At 45.7% G+C, this 16,903-nt stretch overlaps 1 protein-coding gene across 4 annotated transcripts in view; it reads right to left on the reverse strand.

Moving 5' to 3' along the window:
- CTNND2 (catenin delta 2) overlaps positions 1-16,903 on the reverse strand; it is a 1,187,740-nt gene that overhangs the window by 136,844 nt on the left and 1,033,993 nt on the right. For all 4 annotated transcript variants that reach the window (XM_090049706.1, XM_090049708.1, XM_090049707.1 and 1 more), the window contains 2 exons: positions 13,696-13,813; positions 3,917-4,102 (listed from right to left, as the gene is read on the reverse strand). In XM_090049706.1, coding sequence (XP_089905832.1) covers positions 3,917-4,102; positions 13,696-13,813 — 304 coding nt within the window. The remainder of the gene's footprint in view (positions 1-3,916; positions 4,103-13,695; positions 13,814-16,903) is intronic.

The following is a 16,903-nucleotide window of genomic DNA, read 5'->3' on the forward strand; positions in this document are numbered from 1 at the left end:
GGAAGTTTAAAACTAAGGCTTTTTACTTCATCCTTAATTTACTGTGTTTAAGCTATTCAGGAATGGTAAGAGAGGAAGAACAGTAAGATTTCTTGTACAGTATCAAAACATACTTTCACCACATACAACTGTAAGACAAGAATGCTGCTTACTCTGGATAAAACTGCTATAGTATGTAGATGGTATCAGGTGACTCATGTCACCTGTATTTTCATAGAGAAGAAAACCCTTGACAAATGACAATACTAAAAAAAGTTATTTGTTTATTACAGTACTGTGCTGCAACTGTGCAAGTGAATTTAGAACTCTGCCTTTAAACTTTTCTTCTGCTATTTTCTAATGTCTGAACTTGACCCATCAGATAGTAAAAATTGTAAAGAATATGGACTGTTAATGTTTCTGAGTTACTGCACATCAATATGACTTACCTTTATAGCCTCCATTTAAATAATTTACTTTTTAAAACAGTTATATTGTGTGACAAGCTAAATTTTATTCTAATGTGTTCTGTCCTGGACCTTTTAAAACTTGAATAAGTGGTTAAAGCAGGTAGGACCATTCTGAGGGGGGGGGGGAGGGGGGAAGAAACTGCCTGAAACCATCATACATAGTTTTTAAAATTTCATATTCCACTAAGCATTTGTACTGTATCACTACATGTGTCCAGCAGCAACTTTAAGCAGAAGGAATGTGAAAGGAGCTTTACAGTAATAACATTCTGTCAGCTCTTTTCAAATTTACAGACATGTAATGTATTCCCGAGGGAAATTCAATAAAGAAAAAGCAGGAGATAAGATAAACACATTTTAAATTTAACTAAACTAAAACATAAATGGCAGCAACTTAAATAATATAGGTAAAATGAATGACCAACACCTCTTTTTAATCATGTGTTGATAATGTTGTTTGTTAAACTACGTTGAATTGAACTGGAGACTTTTCCCAGTTTGATCCCCTGTTTAAGCACAGTCCTTTTTGTATTCTCTCAGCATTTAGAGGTTATCTTTTAACAGAGTGTGGAAAGATGTAAGTGCTTACCTACTTCCAACAGCTAAATCCTCATGCACTACATGGACCATTTATTCCTGAATTACAACTCATTTCAGATAAAATAAGTACAGACAGGAGACTATAATCAATTGGACAGAAGACCTTTGAAGGACAGCCTTCAAACTTTTGCTCTCAGGAACTATGCTGTAAGGTGATGTGCCAGTCCTGCACCTACCAGTTCTACAACTAAAGCCAGGTATACACACAAACCGGTATCAGTGACTGAAAACCACAACAGAACAGAAGCTTGGCACACACAGACTGGTTTAAAAATGGCAGAACCCCATCTTAGATAGACTTGGATGGATGTAGCATCAGACGTTAGCAATTTAGGTTGGACAAGTCTATCAAAATTCTGTACTAGATCCTCTAGAGTCTAAAGTTAGGTCACATTCCCCTGGCCTCCAAGGCTGGTTTGCAGGTCCCTGCTAACTCCCCATCACAGGGCAGCATGCTAGCCTTGTCCCATTGTTGTCTGCTCTGGCTGAGCAGGCTCTCATGGCTGTTAGTGGCAATTGCACAGTGTGGGGGAGGCTTAGTTATAATAGCAAGAAGAAGCATCCCCCCCTGCCAACACATTCACACACATGCATGTCCATTAGGTGTCCTGAGGAGTGAGTGCAGTGCTGAAGAGGGTTGGGCTGGGTGTACAGGGTCACAGTGCTAGTGGGTTGGAGGGTAAGCAGTGTGTGTGTGTATCCATGCCCTTCCCATGCCAGCAGTGTGTGGGCACTGCGGGCTGGGCTGTCAGTGTGATCGGGAGGCACCCAGCTGCACCCTGCATGCACACCCCAGGGTGTGTGTGTGTGTGTCTGGGTGAGACACTGCACAGTGCACAGCCCAAATAGTAGCAGCAGCAGGAAAAGGCAGCATGTAGGGGGATGGAACCTGAAGCAGATGCTGGGCCTGATGTTGAGCTTCCTGCTTTGTTCCCCAAAGCCCTTCTCTCAGACAGCAGCAGGACTAAGCAGAGGTCTCAGCCTTCTTCCTCCCACACTTCACCTGAGCTGAGCACTTCACCTACTCAGATTAGCACTCAGGCTAGGTGGGCTGGATCTAATCATGCTGCTTTCACTGCTGCCAGTTTCTCTCTCTGTCACTGGGTAAAGGGATTTTTTTATTAATGTCCCAGGATGTGTCCAAGAAGCAGCAAAGAGGAGTTGGAGGAAGCCCTTGGCTGGGGAGCTGAGCTGGGTGTGATGGCTGCTGCTGCTCCTGACCTGTCATTGCTGCTGCTGTTTGAACAAGGCTCCAGGCTGCTTGGGAATGGTGTTGAGAGTAGCAGCACTGGTGGCAGCTACAGCATCACTTGGTGGGTGGAGTGGAGGCTTCTCCTGGAGATGCCTTCTGGGCTACCCAATCCAGCTCTTCAGCTGGCCTGGTGCACTGGGAGGGGAGCAGAGGAGCCTGCCAAGGACAGAGTGGGAGGGTAGGGAGGCAGATAAGTGCGGGCTGCAGCAGGGTGGGGCTCCCCACTCTCCCGCAGGGGCAAGAGGCACCTGCAGTGGCTGCAGGCAAGGCTGAGACCCCAAGTCTCCAGCCAGCACAGTTGAGGAGGGTCTGTGTAGTGGGGGCCTCCATTTCCCCCACACTGCTCAGCATGGCTGAGATCTAGCAAAACCTGCAGCCTTACTTCCTGCCTATGGCTGTCAGCCAGGTTGGGCAGTATGGTGGGAGGGAATGGAGGCTCCCACCATATGGGCTCCCATCTGTGCTGGCTTGAGTCTGGGGAACATGGCAGGGGCCTCTGCTCCCCCACCCCACCCCACCCCACCCCAACACTGCTGACAGCCAGCTGCTGGCAGGGGGCTGGGGCTGCACTCAGCTCTCCATCGGCTTAGCATTCTCCAGCAGCCTGCTGGGACACATTAAGGTCTGCTCCTAACCTTCTAGCCTTGGCCAGTGCAGGCAGCCTGGGTGCCCTGTAACCCCCCATGCTCCCCCGCCCCCCCACCAACCAGGGGGTGAACATGTGTTCTGTTCCCTCCTGATTTAACCTAGGGCATGCTTAGGGTAAAACGTAAAACTTAGATCACTTCCGCCTCAGGCTTCTTTGAACATCTGTATTTAGGATAAAAGTTTAAGGATGTGGAGGGGCAGATAATAATGTATTCTTCCTACCCCTCTGGTCCCTGCTCATAGATTCAGCAGCACTGCAAACAGAAAACAGAAGTAATTATAATATTACTGAAAGTTGCCTAACAGCTTCAGGAAAATATCCTTACAAAACTGGTTTATCGGTTGTAAGCTGTGGTAGTTGTAGGGCAGGTCTTTCTGAAAGTGGTGGAATAAATGAGTATCTAACTGAAATCTCCTCTTCAACAAAGAACTTCTGCCCACAGAACCCTCCAAACCCACATATATGGACTGGATTTTCAGTTACATCAAGGACCCTTTACATAGGCCTGGCAGTGCCAAATGGTTTTAAAGAAGGTGAAAATTGTATTGGAACTTCAGGAGTTTCACATTTAATAATAAATAATGTATTATTGATAACAAAGCAGTCTACTGTATTCAGCTATTCATAATATCCCCATCACTGTAGTGTCCAGATGTTACTATGTAAATGTGCAATTCATTAAAGAAAATGCACAACCTGTGACTATTGCATAACCATTCTCTGCTTGAAAAACTCACTAAATTATTTGAGGCAACCTAGCTATAGATTAGGTATTGCATGCTCACAAATATATAACATTAAGTCTTTGTACATAAGTGACAGTAGAGCTGTAGGGTTTTTGTAGCTGTCATGTTCCAGGGAATCAAAGGTTTGTTGGTAATATAGTTGATCCAAAAAAAGTTAATACTAAAGCCTCAGTGATAGACACTCATACTAACTGCAGGCAGCTGCAAGTCACTTCCATACCTGATCTTGGGATTTCTTTTTCTTCTTCTTCTTGCCCCAACACCCGGAACTCTCTGCATCCTTGCCATTGGCATCACCACACAGTAATCCATCAAGTTCATCTGTTCCCATCTGCTGTCCCTGAGATGTTTCTGCAGCGAGCCTGTATGAGAGGTTCCTCAAAATGCACACACAGTTTTCAACGGTCTAAAAAGGAGAATGAAAAACAAAGACAGAAAGGTTAAAAAGCTCTCCCTTGGTAACTGTATATTGAACAGAGGAAAGTAATCAATCTTTGCATGTGCATTTGTCCAAAGGTATTTTTTTTCTGCTTCTTTCTAAGCTCTCCCCAGACAACCACCATTTAAACCTTTTAGCAAACTTGGCAGGATTGTAACACTACTTTTTATGGAAGAAATGGAACTCTAAACCATTTTTTTTAATAAAGTTGTTGCTGAGTGTCACAATGAATCCAATGTGAGAGAGGAGCAGAGGCAAAAAAAAAAATATTGTAAACAGGACTCAAACAAGCACAGAATGCAAACTGCTCTTGGTCAGAATGTAATATGCTGATAACCTGTCCATGCTTCTGGCTTCTGCAGTGAGGATGAACATCTTAAGTGTTTTTGGCCCATCTGAGATTGGTCCTGGCAGGTACCTAGAACTGGAGTAAGGCCAAATGCAGACAAAGATGGCATGGAAACTTTAGCTAAAATAAGTCTGCTTTGGAGTTTGGAGAAGGATACTTTATTTTCTGAGAGATCAAAAGCATAGGTAAACTAGTTTATTTGGAAGAGAAATTGAAGTGCCTTTTAAATGTATCTGCATATGCAAAATCATTTTGACAATCCAAAATCCAGCCTACCTCCCCAGAGATGTCCTACATTTTGGAAAATACATGATTTCACTGAGTGAGGACTTGCACATGCGGAAGATGGATATCACTTGTGTAGCTCCACTCAGGGCGTCATTACACACTGCCACATAAAGGGACATCGGAAAAGTGATGTTGAGGTTCTACAGGTCTTTGACTCATCCTTTTCATGGAAGGTAAGATTTCAGAATCTACTTCCAGCTATCAGGCTGGCATACTGGGGGCAAAATGACTACTCTTGCTCAGAGGCCTTTGAAGGAAGAAATTACCCATAGTGAACCCAGAGAATTAATCATCATAATTAGTATTATTTGGATTACAGTACACTCAGAAGCCCGAATCAAGAATCAGGACTGCATTTTATTAGGTATGGCACAGAGAAATAGTGAAGGACAACAGCCTCTGCCCCAGATGGCCCTAGGGCAGATTGGTAGGGAGCTACTTAAATCATAGCAGAAGTTTGAAGTGAAGCACTGTTTTTAATATAGAACTTTTCTCTGCACATCCTCTTCCCCCCCGCTGCTAAGTGGCCAAGACACATTAATTGCCTCTTGGCCACTCACTGGTGGGGGTGGGAGGGTGCATGGTAAAGAGATTATAGGTGCCACTGAGCTGCAAACTTCTGCTGCAATTTAGGTAATTCTCTACAGGTAGGACATGACAGTGGAAAAAACAGACAAATGGGGAATAGAGGGAAGGGATGGGAGAAGGCTGGAAGAATAAGGCAACAGCACAATGAACAGAAATCATCAGAAAGACAGAAGTCACACATTTTTTCTCTACCACATGGCCCAGTTAATCAGTTAATCCCAAACATGGGAAATGCAGCTTCCACTCCACTTTAAGTGCTGTATTCAGCAGTCTTATAAACAATTACAATGTCATAATTGTATATGTCAACTTGCACCTAGCATGCATTTGTTCCTAACAGTTTGAGGTAATATCAGCTTCCAGAGGAGACTCAGAGCTTCTGGAGGAGACACTGAACTCAATTCATAGGAAGCAGAATCCCCTGAAATCTCCTTCAAATATACAGTTGTAATTTTCAGTTTATCTATTTGAAACTTTCAGCATAATTTATGCACTTTTTAGTGTTTTTTAGTGTTTGACTTTCCCTTTCAGACTCAATCTTGTGAGCTCTGATGATGTTATGTGTACTCTTTTTGGAACCAAACAGATAAAAAATAACAATGTAAAATAGTTTTAAAAGTAACTTTTTACATACATCTTTTCTAAAATCTATTTAGGGACAATCCTACCTCAGACAGGGGGTTGGACTAGATGACCTATGGATAGGGACCTATCAAATTAATGGTGGAAGTTGGTTGCATGGCAGTTCCTTTAGTCTTATAGGTTCCCCTGTGCCTCCTGCCCAACCCCTGCCAATTGGTAGAGGGGCTCCGCTGTTCACTTCTGACCAGCAGAGAGGCAAATACTGTGATTTTAAATATGGTGCTGTTTTTGCCTCCCAACTGGTCAGCAGCAAGCAGCAGGGCCACCTAGGACCTGCAGCAGTGAGGGGGAGCTTGCAAGATTAAAGAAGCTACTGCACAGTCCACTTCCAGCTATGGATAGGGAATTCAGTAGGTCCCTAGCCATGGAGGTTTCTTCCAGCCTTACTCCTCTATGATTTTTTACACCCCAGGGAATTACGCGATAATGTACCCATGGAATTTTGTACATAATTCATATGACCGTGCATAACTGCATAATTTTGTGTAACTTAACAGGGCCAGGCTCTGTGCCTCCACCTTTGCAAGGTTCCCAGCATTTCAGCTGGGAATCCCATGTGGGGCCACTGAGCATGGTAGTGCATGACTGGACAACTGGTGAGTAGGCAGCTCCTGTCTGCAGGAAAATGGGTAAGTGTGGGGGTTTTGGGTGGGTGTGAGGGGGTGTGTGGGTGTGTGTGGGCTTTGAGGGTGGGGGTGGGGGTGGGCTCCCCCCCCATGGTGCACAGCTCCTGCTGCTGCTGGCAGTGGGACCTCTGGGCTTTCATGGCCATGGCAGGCAGAGCCTCCCAGCTGCATGCGGCTTCAGCTGAGTCCTGGAGGCTGCACCTGGCACCATGATGCTAGTCTGGCCAGCCAGATGGTATGCACCTTTGACCCAGACCAGGCTGGCTCCGTGCCAGCATGCGGGGCTTCCAGCACTCTAGCAGCACTCTAGCCGGCCTGATGGCTTGTGATTCTGTGTCTCCACATGCAGCTTCCTGCTGCAATGGTGGAAGTCCCACATGGAGGCACAAAGTCCAGCTGGTCCAATGGTACATGGCTCCCTCCTGCAGCGTTGCAAGCCCCATGTGCTGGCACAAAGCTGATCTGATCTGGCCCTAAGGCATGCATAAGTGGGCAAGGCTAGGCTGGCTCTGTACCACCACATGCAACCCGCAGGACTCAGTGCATAATTTTGAATTTTCTGTGCATAATTCCCTGGGGTGTAATTTTTATGAAATGTCATTCTATTTTTATGTATATGTTGATAATTTTTTACTTTTGCTTTAAATTATAGTTATAGTAGATGTTTTGTATTTGTTAATTTGTTTCCTAATTTTTAGTATCATTTAGATTTTTTCAAATGAAAATTTTTACACTCCAGATTCTCATGTGTGCTTGAAAAAGGCAAGCCCACATTCTTATTTACATTTTTACTGAGAACACAACACAAACTCATACAACAAGCTGGCAAATACCTTTAAGCATATTTACAACCAACTCCATTTTCCAATAAAGAGAACTTCCATAGGCCAAGAAAACAGAAATGGATTCTTCCTCAAGGTTTTGCAGTGTGGAATCTATTAAACTCCTGCTCCTCTGTCATATAGATTATTTAGAAATTTCTAACACTACTTGCCAAAATACAGATGCAGGAATTTAATTCTACAGCTCTAATTTTTACACATGAAGTTGGAATGTATGTATAAAAAGTGCTTACAGCAAGTTTGCTGATGTACTGAAAGTATAAACAAGTCTCTGTTTTTAACTCTTCATCAATTTAGTTTGAAGTAACAAAGATTTTAACTTTAAAAGCTTTTAGCAGCAAATATAAATGTTAGTCCTCTAATGCATTAAATACTTTATGGATCTGTTTCCCTTAGAGAACATGACTAATTCAGTGAAAGTTGCTAGGACTACTCATGTAAATCAGTTTTTGTATTTACATGTTTGGAAGATGAGGGCCTTAATTTTTTTTTCTTCTTTTCAGCTTTTAGAATACACTGCTGATAGTGGCATTTAATAAAAAGCGATTATGATCAGTAAGTTATAATTTAAAATGTCCAATAGCACACATTTTTTAAAGAAATGTTACAAAAATATTGAGTGATTTATATCATTCCTCCTTGCTTTGGAGTGTAAGTTGTTATTCATGAAGCACAAAGAATTCATTTTGCATTTACCTAGACAAAAGCTTTCTCCCAGAGGAAAATAAAATGAGGCTAACAGGTTAACCTAACCATTCTCTTGGTGTTCCCTCACCTCACTGTGTTTATGGTTGCAGCATGTCATAAAGAAATCAGGGGTGGGCAATTATTTCCAGTAGAGTGCTGTTTAATGAGCTTTGGCAAGCTGTTGAGGGACACAAGGGCAGCCCCACCCCTTGACACTTGCCCTGGTCTCTGGTTGCCATCTTGGGACTGGAAGCCCCACTCCCTAATTCCTGACCTTTGCCACCAGATGTCCCTCCCCTTGCCCCCAGAAGTACTCCATTCGGTAAGGGGGTTTGCCATCTTGGAACTGGAAAACCCCCCACAAATTGTATGCTAAAAATCAAACACTGACAATAACATATATTAATTTTATTTTTTTAAAATATTTTTGTCTTGGTTTGTGTGTGTTTGAGTGGCGACAGCACAATACTTGAAAATGTGGTTTTACTCTTGTATATTGTAGGGGAATGTGGAGGGGTGGGGGGTATGGAGGGGTGAGTATGGGGTTTGTGGGGGTATGTGGGTATGTGTATGGATGTATGTGTATGTGTGAAGGAGGGTGGTGGGTATGGGGGGGAGTGTTTGTGGAGATGTGTAGATGTAGATGTGCATGTGTGTGTTGGTATGGGGTGTGTGGAGGGGGAGGGTGGCTGGGGGTGTGTGTGTGGGGATAGGTGTGGGGTGTCCATGGGGGGCTGTAGGTGCATGTATAGTGGGGGGTTGTCACAGGGGCACTCAGGTGCCCTGTTCCTAGGCAGGAATAAGGGCAGCTGCCAATCACAAGGGCAGCTCAGGTGATGGTTGCTGGGGCAACTGTGCTGGTCAGGTGACCAGAAGGGGGCAGGGCCGGGCCTTTATAAACAGCCCAGGCCGAAGCCTAGCTAGCAGTTCCTTGCTGACAACCGGAGATGCAAGAGCTCTGCAGTAGAGCCAAGCAGAGCAGAGGCGAGCGGTGCACCCTGGTCACCCAGGCAGTTGCATCATGGGAAGGGGGAGAGAACCCTGACTGGGAAGCTTGAAGGTGGGACATAGTGGCCATAAGGGCACGGCACTTAAGTTCTAGCCAGGAGGCTTATTTTCGGTTATAGCCAGTTGGCTCACGGCTTTACATTTCTTGTTTGTTATTGCTACATACTGGAGGACCAGGTGAGGCTATAGGGGTGCGAGGAGGCCTCACAGGAGCTCCCCAGTAATCTAGATGTTCCTGGTGCCCTGTGGGGTACAGTGAGTGGTGCCGGATAGGCACAGCTGTTCGCGCCAGTGTGGTGCCATGTTGAGGGGTGTTGACCCCAGCCCTGTGGGGCGATAAGCGGAGAAGCCCAAGTAAGGCGAAAGACCCTGACGGTGGTCTAGGGGGCAAGGCACGGCTAAGGCCACCTGAGCCCCAACCGTGAGAAGGACTTGAGAAGCCCCGAAAGGGGAATAAGCTTATTGAGAAGCCCGGTGAGGGCTAGGAGTGTTTAAGCATGAAGAGACTGGCCCGATAGGACGCAGTCTGTACGAGAGAAGCCCCAGGAGCGGGCATGTGTACTGAGGGAAGCCCCAGGAGCGGGCACATATTATTGATAGAAACCCCAGTAGGGGTGCGGACTGGAAAGGGCCCCAGAGGGGCTCCACAGTGGTGGGGACTCCAAAGGGTCAAAGGCGCCAGGTAAGGCTCCGGCCGCCTGAGCCCAACTGGGAAGAGTACTGTCAGTAAGCCCGAGAGGGCTAATGGATAGAGGGCCGCCGGTTGCGTGACGAGCCCAGGGGCACCAGAGAAGGGGCGCCGGTTGCGTGACGAGCCCAGGGGCACCAGAGAAGGGGCGCCGGTTGCGTGACGAGCCCAGGGGCCGGGCAGGGCACAGAAAAGAAACATCCGATAACATCCGGAAGAGCTGCGAGGCTTGGGGCGTGCTAAAGGGGAGGTTGGAGGCACGCATAGCCCATAAGGCTGGGGTGCACCAGGTCACTCCATATGGAATGGGGGATAGTATAAGCATAGCACGGTGTCCAAGGCGACAAGAGGCAGCCTCCCTTCTAGAACCATACACCAACAAGACGTGGCGGGCGAGTAAGAGGGTGCTAGATCACCTAATTGGCCTGGCAGGGGGCGCTAGTGGGATCACGGCCGCTCCTGGGCCCCACTCTGTGACAGGGGTGTGCACATACCAGTGAGTGGGGTTCCCCCCAGGGGCACATGGGCATGTGCATGTGTGGTGGGGAGGGTGCATGTGGAATTTGTGAGGGGGAAGGTGTGGGTGGGTGCGGTGTTTGTGGGGTGTGTGACTGTTTGAGGGGGAGGGTGTGTTGTGGGTATGGTGGGGTGTGCGTGGGAGCCCCTTGCATGTGCCGCCCTGACCTATTCACAACCTGCCTCCGTCCTTACCCTACAACAGCCCAGAGCCCATGCTCCCTGCAGCACCTCCCTGCCACTATCAGCAGTGAACAGCCCCAGTCCCACCCTACACCCACTCTGGACTCAACCCCATTGGAGCAGATCAGTGGGAGCTGGACACAGCCCTGACCTGGCCTACCCCACACTGCCCACCCATGGCATGTCCTGCCACACCCTGGGCACACAGCAGGGCTGGGGCAGTTTTGCAGCTTGACTGCCTTTCTAGGTAGCCCAGGCGGGGGTGGTTCCTTCCAGCTGCCACTGCTAGCCGCAGCCCACAGTATCAGTGGGGACCCACGCTGCACATCCCTCACCCCATGCACCCTGCACCTGCAAGAGTTTGCCCATCCAGACTCAGCATTGGCAGTGTACCCATGCTATGGGGGTGGGGGGAAGCAGCCATCCCCCTCCTGCTGTTGGCATTTCCCTGCTGCAGCCACCTGGAATCCATGCACGACTGCCCTGTGTCTGCTCTACAATGCTACCACTTTCCTGTGGGGCAGCCCGGAGATGGCAGTGACAGTGGCGTAGATGCAGAGCAGGCTCATACGGGCTCCAAGTGGCTGCAGCAGGGAACTGCTGGCAGCAGGAAGGGGAGAGACCAGTGCCACTTTCCCCTTGCACTAAGCAACAGCCTGTCTCACGCTGCCTCTACTGAGCCTGGGCAGGTGAACCTGGAGAAGGCACAGGTGCATGGGGTCGGGGCTGTGCATCTCAGGTCCCTGCCAGTACCACAGATCTGGGGCCGGCAGCAGCTGGAAGAAGCCACCTGCAACCTGGGCTGCCTACAAAGGCAGTCCAGTTGTGGAGCCGCCCCAGCCCTGCTGCATGCCCAGGCATTGGCAGGACATATTACAGATGGACTGTGCCTGGGCCAGACCCAACTGAGGGACCTGCTGCATGCTGGATCTGGCCTGCTGGCCATATTTTGCCCACCCCTGCTCTAAATGGAGTAGACCCCATTATCAATAAGAGAGAAAAATGGGAGCTTACTGTGCTCCTTATTTAGCCTTCTTAACAGTAAACAGTCTGAAACCTGTTCAGTCACCTGTAAAGAAACTGCTGAAAAATCAGTAGCTGAGCTATGAAAAGGGGTCTACAAATGATAGACTTCCTCCCCCTCTGTATCCTCTCTTACTTCTCCTAACATTGTGCCTCATCGAAGCCCCCTAACTTTTACTTTCTGTTACACAGGCTGAATCAGAGAGCTTTGAAACTCCCTGATTCAACTCCTTTCCAACAAATGAAGTTAAAAACACCCCCATCATCCCAGGTTAAGTGCTGTAGGACACAGCAGGAATTGCTGGCAACATGACAGCAGCTGGATTTTCTCCGAAGACTGTTCCAGACTATGCTGCATGCCTGGTAGACCGGGCTTCTTTCACTAATTATTTCCAATATAGCCTCTACTAATGGATAATTAATTGTAGATTTTCACATTATACATTATCATTCTGTAAATGATTCCCATCAGGGTGACATGAATAAAAGTCTGTGTGGAACATGATTTCTTTTAAATATTCTGTGCATCTAGTAAATCTACAGGAAAGCCCCTCCCCTTTTGTTGAGGGTAAGAACCTGAAAATTATAGAGGTCTTGTTATAAGCACTTTGCAGCATGCCCTTACTGTGAAATGTATTTGAAAAAATTGTCAAGTAAAACTGGCATATCTGTGCTAATGCTTGTGCTTAAGTCATGGATAGTATCTTTCTCCGAACACATGGAAAACTAAAAAGCTTCATATCTAGGAATATGAACCACTTTCCTCCCTGCTGTAATACTGACTTGACAATGATAAAGCCTTCAATTTGTAAATATTTGGAGAGCCTTTAATTATTAAGGGCTGCTTTTCACCTAAGAAACTCATACCCTTGTTATTGTATATTCTAAAATAAAACAGGAAATCTTGCATTAACCCACAGTAGCTCTTATTAACAGATAACCACAATTCTACTGTCTAGTTAGACAAGGAAATGACATAGTGTTTAAAAAATACCGCTTCAGTTTAGGGCTGATTAAACCCCCATGTCATGCACACAACCCACTGACTTACCTGCCTCTCTGGTGGGGAGCGGAGGGCGAGCTGCCAGTGGGCGGAGTGGTCCCTGGGCTGCAGGTGGGGGGCAGTGCTTCCCTCCATGGCAGCAATGCAATGCCCCACCCCTAGGCAGCACCCACCTACACGCACCTGGCTCAGGCAGTCCTGGGGGGCACTGTAGCCATGGAGGGAAGCACCAAGCCCCCACACAGCTCAGGCAGGCAAGCAGGCTCTGGTGGGGGGTATGGAGGGGGGAACATCAGACTCACCACGTTTCTTGGGTGGAGCCTGCTTTCCTGGACTGCTTCCAGGCTGCCTGCAGGGCTTCCTGCAGAGCCATGGAGCTTCATGCGGTGCTATGCTCCGCGGCTGTACAGGCAGCAAACTAAAATTCCCTCAAAGGAGTTTTATTCTGCTGAGCCTTAAGTCATTTAAGGCACATTACACCACTGAATTTCCTACAGCGGATGGAATTAATAAACAATAGGCCATCTAGGAGCACAAACACCAGCACCATTAAAGTCATGCAAAAGCATTTAGCCTGCTTTAAAGTGTCATGCACACTTGCCTCTCATTCCATTTACACACGACCATAGGTATCTTTATACTGATTTGCAATTCTCCATTTATAGTAGCAACTGCTATAGTTCTTTACTATACTCATTTTGAACCCCCATATAGCTATTAGCTGTAGCTCATAACTAGCGTGACACTAGAATGGACAATCACCTTTATGATTAACTGGCAGAAAAATGTGGGAATGCATGAACATTGACATGTGTGCCTCTCTCAAATCAATGTTATCATCTATTTTGTTTTCTAATCATTTACCAAAAAAATAGAGAGAGAAAGAAAGAAAACAACCTCTACGCATCTCAAATATAAACACAATTCCAGGGCAACCATACCTAGTATAAAGAAACTCAGCCCACTATATAGAAAGTTAAAAGTGAAGCGATTAAAGACCATATTTAGCTCTGTGGCAATATTACATCCCCCCACCAAGTCTTTTTTTTTTCTTTTTATACCTGACGTATCTTTAGTACCTGGCTTTTCCATTTCTGAAAAGACAAAGATGACAAACCTTGCTATCAATTTCACTGCTCCCCAGAGCAGACTGAATCACGTACAGCAATGCATCAGTAAGTCCGTCACACTCCCTCATTCTCCTGCGGGCCTCCTCTCCAGCAGAGCTGACATTCCTGTAAGACAACGGTAAGGGTCACTATCTTCCCAACTTTACCATTCATATTCTGTAGCAAAACAGTTTCATAATTAATACTAGATTGAAACAATTTTGTTCTTACACTGTCTACCTCACCAATTCAGACTTACGAGTAATAGGGAAGGGTCTGAAGAGCACAGGAAACATAACAAAGAGGGGACCAAACTGGAATCAGCAGATCACTGCAGAAAATTTTATAGCTGGGAGAACATCTAAGTCTCTTAAAATTTCCAGGATTGTTTTCTCTCATGAGAGTAGGAGGTATTTCATTTTATTTTGCAGAAAGGTGGTTTAAAACATTTTTTAAAATAAAAATTGAGCTGAGAAGTTTAAAGGTTTCACAACCCCGCAGAAAATTCTGTTCAGAGTTGAGCACCACATCAGTAGTTTGGGCTCTTAGTTCTCCTGAACAGTGTAACCCAGAAGAAAAAACACCATCAAAGTGCAATATTTTCCTGGAATTTCTCAGGTATGGTAATGCTCATCTACTTTTTTCATTTCACAGGAGTGTTTTGCTACTTTTGCTCTCATTTTGAGAGAACATTAATGCAGCCATCTTCTCCTTGGGCAATTGTTCACTGACAAGCTGTTTTCTATTGAGAAATTTAAAACATGAACTCATTATAATAATTTGTATTTATTAGGTACTTCAGCCTGAAGGCTTTCTGAACATAATAACAAAAATATAACTAAAACAAAACTTACCAAATAGCATCATGCCTTAATGCACAGATAAATCTTAGTATTTTAAACACAAATTAGCATAACATATGTATATGCACATATACAAAAATATATTTTTACCAATGTCACCTGACAAGAAATTTGGATTTGTACCAATCTGCATAAACTGGAACCTGGTAGGGATCATAATCATGAGGCAGGAGCTTTTATGTCTTTTCCCTTGGTATGGGCAGGAATTCCAGTGTTGCAGTGCTACCTACCACCCCTCTCCCACTAGTTCCCTGCCATGCCATCTCATCTCAAGTACCTTCACTTGGATTAAGTGCACAGAGGGTTGGATGAAATGACCCTTCCAATTTTATGATTTAAAAGCTGAAATTCCTCTCCTAGTCCTATGACTGTAGGGAGAGGGAGGCCATACCAGCAGCTATGTTTTGAAACTGGGATGTACATAGCCATATGCAGCAGCTCTGACTGGTTGACTTCCTCAGGAGGTCATGAGAAGCAGGCACCGAGAGGATTTTTTCCTCACGGCCCAGTAGAAGGGTCTAAACGTCCATGGAGAAAACTAAGTAGACATGGCAGAGCTCAGAATATACACACACAAATGAAAGAAAATAAAAATGGCCATATTCTGTCCTGAAAGAATGCCAGAGATGAACTCAGTGTGTATGAAGTGGAAAAGAGGCCTCCTATCACTTCTTGAAATTATACCACAGAAACACCAAAGCTTCCAACATCATCAATTATAGGTAATTAGGACAATTGCTCCTATAGACTGGCCCTATATTATTTAAGACAGGCTCTCAAATCTTCTCTAGGCATGACACAACTTAATAGGAAGTATGGTATAACTTCTGATCACTTTTCCTCTCAAAACCATAATCATATAACTTCTCTGTGACAGGTTTAGCAATTTCATGCTTTTGAAATGGTGATATCAGTGAAAACTCCATTTCATCCCTCTTTTCCGTGTATTTTAATAAATGCAGGAGAGCTTACAAATAGTATTTGACATGATTCTGAATAACTTCTTAAACAAAGCTAGATGGCTGTAAACATACTGGTGCACATTTTCCAAACTTCCCTATTTACCGATGTTACTTCACTGTAAGCCTCAATAGAGCTCATGCGCTTTTATATTTCAGAAGGCAGGTACAAACACATCCTCCTTTGACCTTATCTCAGAGATGATATCTTAGTTCATCTGGCAGAACTGACCTCAAATGTATGTATCACCTGATCTCTCCAGAGCCTGAAGACACTAGCAGATTCTTAATTCTCCTGCAAACTCTCCAGAAACTCCTCAAAACAGTCCCAAGTTCCCTAAGCCAACAGCAATTCCAGGCCTTGAGCTGAGAACCGACTGCCTCTGGTTTATAGAACATAAGCATCTGCAGACTGTATCCAAAGGGGCACAGACATTGGAATCTAGCCTTCATGCATTGTTGAGTCTTGTATCAAACAGGTGTTGAGTCCACAGAGCACTTTCCAACTCCTGTGATTATCACCTTTATCTGCCATGCTCCAGTCAGCTCAGAAATTAAATGGTGAACGTAAGGAGACTGTAAAATTGTACTCCCTCACTGGAAACCCTCTGTGCACCTTCAGGAACTAAACATGTCTCATAACTATCATCCCCACCCCCTGTATACCTCTAGGATCTTGTAAGTAATTATGTTACCCTGTATATGTTCAGAAATACAGCAGATTCATTAAAACTCACAATTTCCATCTTCTGTGTGTGTGCCACACCAAAAGTTGAATAGTATTTAAATTATTTATTAGAGGTCTGTGAAACAGGCCATATTTGATTCTGATTCATCCTGAATCAGGGACAGCGATTCAATTTGTTGATTTGGATCGCTGTCTCTGATTCAATTTGGCCGAATCTGAAGATTCAATGTTAATTCAGAGAATCAGTGATTCAGCCACAGACACAGTTTTAAATGTTTTTTCTGCATACCTCAAGGTACCAGGCATGGTTCGTGAATGCTTCAATGGTGGGGCGGATGGAGCATCCCACAGGAGCGTTGTGGGGGGAGAGGGAGGGCGTGTGCTTGGTGGTGAACCTAGAAGTGGACTAGAAGCATTTTCGGTCCACTTGCAGGTCCACCAGGGAGCATGCTTGGGGGCCTCCCCATGCCCCTCCATCTTCACAGTCAGCTGCGGGGTGATCCCAGGTATCCCCCCAGACCCAGGAAGCACCAATTGCTGAGCTGGGGGGTGGGGGTGGGCCCCAGCACGCTCCCTGGTGGACCCGGAAATGGACCGGAAGTGCTTCTGATTCACTTCTAGGTCTGCTGCTGAGTGCACTGGGGATCCCCCCTCATACTCCTGTGGAATGCTCCATCTACCCCACCATTCACAACATTCATGAGCC

Source organism: Crocodylus siamensis, chromosome 5, assembly GCF_052110815.1.
Source record: "Crocodylus siamensis isolate JL-2025a chromosome 5, ASM5211081v1, whole genome shotgun sequence".
NCBI classification, from domain to species: Eukaryota; Metazoa; Chordata; order Crocodylia; family Crocodylidae; genus Crocodylus; species Crocodylus siamensis.